Source organism: Lutjanus erythropterus, chromosome 19, assembly GCF_056507025.1.
Source record: "Lutjanus erythropterus isolate fLutEry1 chromosome 19, fLutEry1.hap2, whole genome shotgun sequence".
Classification (NCBI taxonomy): domain Eukaryota; kingdom Metazoa; phylum Chordata; class Actinopteri; order Lutjaniformes; family Lutjanidae; genus Lutjanus; species Lutjanus erythropterus.
In genome coordinates, this window is record NC_139335.1 from 27,180,727 (window position 1) to 27,189,121 (window position 8,395).

Sequence of the window (8,395 nt, forward strand, 5' to 3'; positions counted from 1 at the left end):
GCCAGACCTCTCTGTAGCTCTGTGGACAGACGTCCGTCTCTGTTTTGTCGGGGCTGAACGTGGCCCTGGATATGTGACACTACTTGTCTTATTTTGTTTCTGTTTTAGCTTTTTTATTTATATTTTTTACTCTGAGCCTTATTGTCTTTTTAATTGGATTTTAGGAGTCCTCCTTCATCACCAGCATCATCATCATCATTGTTGTTATAATTCCTATTGAAGATAGAAGAGGTCCAGGGTATGTTCATACACATCTCTCCACATCCTTTCTATTCTGTGTTTAGGAAAAAAAATGACAAGGTGTTAATTTATGTGTGACATATGCTAAAGAAGTACATTCAACTAGTATGCTGCTTGTGTGAGCCTAGTTGCCAAACATATTTATTTACCGTTGATTGTGGACACTTCTGCCTGTGATGTGCGAATTCCTGTCGGTACCTCTGCTCCTGATCATGAATTCTGCTACATCTGCATTCTCACCCCCTTTATCAGACCGTACCTTTGATGGCAGCCCGTACTGCTCAACAGCAGCGATAAAGCTCTGTAAGACCGTACTAGCTCTGTTATTGCCAGCCACAGTCAGGTAGGCGACTAAACGACTGAATCCATCCACCCCACCATGGACAACAAATCTCCACCTGTCAGGCAATTGTGAACACAAAAAGGCACAACTTGATGACAACATGACATCTATAGAAAGAGGCATTGTTTATCTGCTAGTATCAATGACCTGATGAGCTTATGATTGCCATCTATATGCCATAAAGAGTTTGGGCCAGGAACAGAATACTGCTGTCGTCTTAATACACGCAGTCTTAGACGTCTCATGTAGACTCCCTCTGCATCAACTCTGCGTAAAGACTCTTGCAGTCTTGAGACTGAGGGGAGGAAAATAAAATAAATAACCATAAACTCAATGCCAACTTCATTAGAAACACCTGTTCAATATACTTGAGGAGTCACTTATTTCGAGGAAATGGTGGTGTCATAATAAAAGACAATATAATGATGTGTGTAAAACTACTACACTATACAGAACCACCACAGCTTCAAAAATAATCAGAGTTCCCTTAATTTTCTGAAAGAGAATAAACAAGTTGCAAACCATACTTCAGGATAGGATATTATAATGCACGGCTACTGGCTTCAAGTAAACTGCAAATAAAATTACTGATGCATTGCAAATGGATACGTGAATATTATCTTAAAATTAGCTAGGCTCACTAATTTACTTTGTTGTTCATATTTAAATAATAAATAGGCCTACATTAAAAATGAATTCAATTATACAACAGTTAGTTCCGACCAGGTAATTTGATTGGACAAGAGGCATTCCATGAGTGCTGATACAGTACATCACTGGGACATGTAACAGTAACTTCTCACAGGTTTTCGAAATATAACCGTTAATTAGCCAACTATTACACTCGCTATATTGTTGCAAACTGACGTTCACGCGGTTCACGCCGAGAAGATTGATATGATGTTTGTAGAGCTGCTGTAGGCCATAAAATCAAAGCAAAGCTGTGATATCGTTTGAACTGAATTATCAATGGTCATTTGTTGAGGTACTGATGAGGATGAGGGAGAGTGGAAGCTGTGTCGACATCCAAGTTTGCCAACGTTTCATCAGCTGAACTGGACAAAGTTACAGTTGCGGATCATTAAGGCTACAAAGCAACGTTGTGATTGCCTAGTGTGTGCTGCGTTGCCTGGCAACAGACTAAGGGAACTGTTTTTTTCTGCGGAGCTATATAGCCTAACATAGCCTACTTAAATAATTTATTTCATCACCCTCTATTAACATTTCCTTACTCAGCATTGCTAAAAGCTGTGGTTGAACTTTTGTATAAAAGCGATATCACACGAGAGGTAGTGATGTTGTACTGTGTATCGTTAAATATTGCCCATATTATACTCACTTGGAACACGCACACCTCTTGCATTCAGATGACCACGCATTAGCTTGTAGCCGGTGTTTGGATGTCTTCTGTGGACTTCACTTACAATACAGTCCAACTCCTCATCATTCACAGCTGAATACAGGTCTGTCTTTCTGCACAAAGAAAAAACATTAGCATCGAGTAATACACTAAATGCAATATCCTTTCTGAGTGGATGAGACTGGCAATTCATAAACTGAAAACTCATGAATTTAGTATAAATACCTTAAACCGTATTGCTGAATGTGCTTCCTGATGGTCCTCTTTGACACTCAATTTGACAGGCTGGTAATCCACAAAGAACGTGATGTTCCAGAGCTGCCCTAGGTATGTCAAACGCCAAACGCCCTGGTCCCTGTGTGTGCTCCTGTTGCGCCCTGGTACCAGAAAAGCGGCGGAGTACTTCTTCTAAATTTGCAGTCACTCTACGGTCAACATCTTGGTCGGAAAGTGTGAAAATAACTCCAACAACTTCAATAAATTCCTCTGCTTTACACGCTACATGCTTGGGGTCAGCAGGCCCTGCTTCCACATACTCTGCAAGGTCTAAAATATCTCTTACCAACTCTCTAGAAAGTTCACAGAGATCCTCCATCAACACAGCCGCCATGTTTAGAAAGACTTCTTCTTCTACTTTCGGTTTCAAAGCAGACCAAAGTAGTGGATTTGACTAGATTCGTGTTAGCCCCGCCCACCAACTTTGATGGGCGAGATTGACAGATAAAATAAATTCATGATCCACTGTAACACAAGGACCATGAAATAATTAATTAATTAGTGAAATAATAATATATGTTTTTTACCTAAAGTGAATTGGTATTTTAATGAATTAATTACACATTTAATAACACATTTATGTATTTAATTCCAATTTTAATTAATTAATGACATATTTAATTAATTATTTAATGATGTATTTATTTAATTTTGGCACTTTTAGTCCTCCATACTAAACACACACACATGCATGAACACTATGAAAGAAACAGTTGATGTTGTGGTTTGTGACTTCTTGTTTCTCAGCAGGTGTTGAGAATATATTTGGACATTCATGCATGAAACAACCAGTATACAAATGAACCAAATGCTGCTGAGCACAATAAATAAATACATCTAATATAGGAAAAAATAAACATTACAGTTGAATACCTTGAAATCACTAACTATGAAATGATAAGTCTAATCATGATGTTAAATGATGATCTAGAGAGGCTTTATAAAAACTATACTCCAATTTGTTTACACACACATGTACGCACACCATGAAAGAAACAGTTGATGCTGTGGTTTATGACTTCCTTTTTCTCAGTGTAACATTTAACATGTGCTTTTCTACAACAACGATTAATAGTGTTCCCATTGTTGAGTTTTACCAACACATGTTGAGAATGTATTTGGACTTTCATGCATGATATAACCAGGATATGGATGAATCACCAAATGCTGCTGAGCAGAAAAAATAAATAAATCTAATTTGGGGAAAAATAAACATTAATGATCAATATTGATCTGAAACATATTTTTTCCAGAGATGTGAGAGTTGTGTTTCTGTGTGAGGAGGAGGAGTCAATGCAAAACTCTGATCTCTTCCATCTCTACATATGTGTTGCAGAGTGAAGGACAGAGACTAAATCACTGACATACACACTGTAGACTGGACAGAGACAACTGGCTTTTACAATGATCACACCTGATTATTTGCTTGTTTTTCTCATCCTGTCTATTAACTGGGCAGGTAAGAACAATGAGTGTTTTTCTGACAAACCTCCTGCTACAAAGACAATATGGCTGCATTACAGTAACTAATGAGCTGTTTAACTGTCTGTAGGTACTGAGGGTCAAACACTGACTGAGTCTGAACCAGCAGTTAAAAGACCTGGAGAATCTCACAGACTGACCTGCACATATTCAGGGTTCAGTAGTGATATTCATGCTGCATGGATCAGACAGGCTGCTGGAAAAAGACTGGAGTGGATTGCCTGGATTCATAGTGATGGTAGCAGCAAGCGCTACCCTCAGTCAGTTCAGGGTCGGTTTACCATCTCCAGAGACAACAGCAGACAGCAGGTGTATCTGCAGATGAACAGTCTGAAGACTGAAGACACTGCTGTGTATTACTGTGCCAGAGAGACACAATAAGACAAACCATCAGTAGACCTGAACAAAAACCCCTCAGTGTCTGAACACTTGTAACATGAAGCCACCAGAGGAGGAGACCTCAGACCACTAATGATTTCAACACCAGCTCACTGTTACAGTAAAGACAGAAACAGAAACATTTAACAATGACAAAGTAAAAGGAATATCACACCTTTTATTATTCACTAACAAAGACCACGCCAACGTAGATTTACGTATAAACAGTTTATTGGTTATGATGGATGTAGGAGAGCTTGGATGATGAAGTAGTGGTCTGGAAGGGGGTGCAGGTTGGAGGTAAGGAGGGAAGGGGGAAGGGGTTAGGGTTTGAGGGATATAGGGAGAGGGTCATTCTATCATCTGAGGAATATTGCGAAGGTTAGACCGTTTCTCTCCCTGGCAGACACAGAAAACCTAATACATGCTTTTATGTCCAGTCGACTGGACTACTGTAACACTCTTCTGTCCGGTGTGTCAAAGAAAGCCATTGGTCAGTTACAACTTGTGCAGAATTCAGCAGCACGTGTTCTGACAAAGACCAGACAGAGAGCCCACATTACTCCAGTCCTAAAAACATCACATTGGTTACCTGTCTACCATAGAATCAATTTTAAAATTCTTTTATTGGTTTTTAAATCATTGCATGGCCTTGCCCCATTCCTATCTATCTGACATGGTCACAATATAAGTGTCTGCCAGGCCCCTAAGATCCTCTGACTCAAACCTCCTGATTGTTCCAGAGGTTAGAACTGAAAGGCACGGAGAGGCTGCCTTTGCTTACTACGCCCTAAAACTGTGGAACAATCTGCCAGAGAGTCTTAGGGGCTCTAAATTTGTTGAAATTTTCAAACAAAATCTTAAGACACACACTTTCTCCTGAAGTGTTTTTAACTGATGGGTATTTCTCTCAGTCTCTCTCAGACTCCTGGTGTATGGAGACCCCCGGTTCCTGAATTAAGGTAAAGAGAGAAGAAAAAGAGGGGGTCGGGGAGGGAGGGATGTGGAAACAGAGTCAAAGGGTGAGGAAACAGATGAGGTGTGCTTAAGTACTCATAGTACGGAGATGAATCCTTCTGAGGCGTGGTGTTTGTTCCTGAATCTTGTTATAAAACGTCATTTATAAAATATAACAGTATTAATAATATTAAATATAGGAGCTATTTTTCAAAAAAGTGTCTTGTCTGTCTGACTCACAATGTTATTGTGAACTAATCTGCTGCACAAATTACATTGAAACATGCAGAAATTGACTCTTGGAGAGATTACAGTAATATTTATTCTCCAGTTTTACCAAAAACTGAAATCCAGACATTTCCTGGAATGTCCCGTTTTTAGTTGTTTGTGACTTTTATCAACACTTTATAATGAATATGTATTCATAGATTTTAATAACATAATCTGATCCAGCTGTTTCCTCCCTGTGAGGAGGAGTAAATGCAAAACTCAGATGTCTTCCACCTCTACTTATCTGACTGCAGAGAGGAGGACAGAGAACAGTGGACACACAGTTTAACATGATGGACTATAGGACAGGACTGCTGCTTTTAACTATCTGCTGGACAGGTGAAGATATTCACTGATCTTTATTCTTACAAAGCTTTGTTTGTGTACATACTTATCTCACTTATTTGTATTGTTATTTTCTTATCCTAACAGGTGTTGATGGTCAGACTCTGACAGAATCTGAACCAGTGGTTAAAAGACCTGGAGAATCTCACAGATTGACCTGTACAGCCTCTGGATTCACATTCAGCAGCTACCATATGGGCTGGATCAGACAAGCTCCTGGAAAAGGACTGGAGTGGATCGCTTTTATTTACACTGACAGTAGTAGCATCTTCTACTCTCAGTCAGTTCAGGGTCGGTTTACCATCTCCAGAGACAACAGCAGACAGCAGGTGTATCTGCAGATGAACAGTCTGAAGACTGAAGATTCTGCTGTTTATTATTGTGCTCGACACTCACAGTGACTGGAGTTGGTTGAGCAGCTGTACAAAATCCTACCATACTTCTTTCGGGCAGGTAGAGCTGAAGCATGAAGTATTTTTTCTCAGTATTGACTTATTTATTTATATTCTATATTTTTAACATTAAATTTTTTTTTTTCAATAAATGCCACACATTGTCATGAAAAGTTGTATCACTAAATATTAAATACATAAAAACATTTAAAAACAACAGTTGTTGATCAAAGGGGCCAAAGAATCAAATCAATCTGTTGTCAGAAATTAAACTTTCACAAACACTAAACATTTCTAAAAAAAAAGACACAATCATGTCTGTACGTGATGTGGAATCTAAAGTGAGTCTTAACATGAGAGTGAAATCTGTCCTCATGGAGTCAAAGCAGAGACATCAGCAGAGACTGGAGAGACACCTCAACACCACCAACAACAAAGATATGTGGCAAGTGATCCAGAACATCACAGGCTACAAAAACAGGAGCATCTCCATCATGTGAGGCCACGCTGTCCAGATGTGAAAAGAACCCTGCTGAGAGTGAACATGAGTAAAGCCTCAGGGCCTGATAACATCCCTGGTTGTGTACTAACAATATGTGTCAACTACCTAGTAGATGTCATCACTGACATCTTTTACATGTCAGTGTCACAGGAGAGAGTTTCCACCTGCTTCAAGACAGCCACCACGTCCTACCTAAAACAGTCTGCAGTGTCTAGTCTAAATCGCTACTGTGCTTTGACACTCATCCCCATTCTAATGAAGAACTTTGACAAACTGCTTTTCTAACACACAAAGAAAAACATCCTCTTCTGCTCCCATAGCTCCGTTGGTAGAGCGTTCGCCTCATGTACTGAGGCTGTTGCTCCTCTGCAGCGCCTGTGACCCATTTACTGCATGTCATTGTCCCTCTCTCTACCCCCTTTCCTGTCATATCTTCAGCTGTCCCTGTCCAAAATAAAGGCAAAAACCCCAAAAAATAATCTTTAAAAAAAAAAAAGAAAAGAAAAACATCCTTACCAGTCTGGACCCTCAACAGATCCACACAGGATGTCATAACCAGTGGACTACTACTACTGCTACTACTACTACAACTACTACTACTACTACTACTACTACTACTACTACTACTGCTACTGCTACTACTACTACTGCTACTGCTACTACTATTACTACTACTGCTACTACTACTGCTACTACTACTATGACTACTACTACTACTACTACTACTGCTACTACTACTACTACTACTGCTACTACTACTACTACTGCTACTACTATTACTACTACTACTATTACTACTACTGCTACTACTACTACTATGACTACTACTACTACTACTATAACTACCATGACTAGTACTACTACTACTACTACTATGACTACCACCACTACTATTACTACTACTACTACTACTACTACTACTACTACTACCACCACTACTACTACTACTACTACTACTACTACTACTAACTACTATTACTACCATGACTAGTACTACTACTACTACTAACTCACAGATGATGTCACAGTTAAGGTATTGTAGGCTACTCTTTTGATCTCAACATGATGTCAGTGGTTTGTATTTAACAAATAGACTTTGGAAAGATAATATGAAGAAGCTGGAGACGCACACACACACACACACACACACACACAGACAGAGAGATAGAACACTGATGACATCATCACAACGTTCTGTTTTGATGGAACACATACATCACACACACACACACACACACAGACACACACTCAGACACACACACACACACACACACACACACACACAATAGAACACATTAGAATGTTAGGTGGCTGTGATGTCATCAAAAGGAATGTGATGGCATCACAAACCCTGTCCTTTGATCTAGCATGGACTCTATGATGTCATCAGTGTTAGGTTATAACCCTATCACAATGTCATTATCAACATATTTTGACACAGGAATTTTTGAGAGAATTCACTGAGGGCCCTATCTTACGCCAGCGCCATTTTTGCCATGTGGGTAAAGTATCAAACGCACTTGCGTTGGTCTGTGCCGCTGTGGGCGGGAGGTCTAAGCATGAAGGCAAAATGAAGGCGTGGCCAGGCGCGTTTGCTATCTTGTGCTCAGCACTTTGGAGTAAAATACACTTGTGCCTTAGGGTCATGACTTATGCTGATCGAAAGAATAAGTGGAAAGCAGGAGGCGCAATGGATTTAATTTATTCAAGGTGTGTCCAAATCCACCTTTTCCATCTTGTGCCAGGGGAGGGAGTGATATTTTTCCCTGCCCCGCCCTTTGTGCCACCAGCGCAAAGCAGGATACACCTATCAGATGTGCCCAAGTGCCCTCATTAATTCACAGGCGAGT

At 39.8% G+C, this 8,395-nt stretch overlaps 1 protein-coding gene across 1 annotated transcript; it reads right to left on the reverse strand.

The window, feature by feature from the left end:
- Nucleotides 1-213: 213 nt before the first annotated feature.
- LOC146310007 (uncharacterized) lies at nt 214-2,553 on the reverse strand. Its single transcript, XM_084744226.1, has 5 exons — nt 2,282-2,553; nt 1,923-2,056; nt 731-878; nt 390-638; nt 214-274 (listed from the first exon to the last, which is right to left on the reverse strand). Exons 1-5 carry the CDS (start codon nt 2,551-2,553, stop codon nt 214-216), a joined length of 864 nt encoding a protein of 287 aa, XP_084600352.1.
- Between the last annotated feature and the right edge of the window lie 5,842 nt (nt 2,554-8,395).

Excerpts from the sequence above, each read along its gene's own strand:
- LOC146310007 (XM_084744226.1), bottom strand. The coding sequence starts at position 2,553 with ATGGCGGCTGTGTTGATGGAGGATCTCTGTGAACTTTCTAGAGAGTTG. Across the intron at positions 2,057-2,281 it reads CAGGGACCAGGGCGTTTGGC|AAAGACAGACCTGTATTCAG; the intron begins GTTTGACATACC and ends TTCTTTGTGCAG. Across the intron at positions 879-1,922 it reads AAGAGGTGTGCGTGTTCCAA|TCTCAAGACTGCAAGAGTCT; the intron begins GTGAGTATAATA and ends TCCTCCCCTCAG.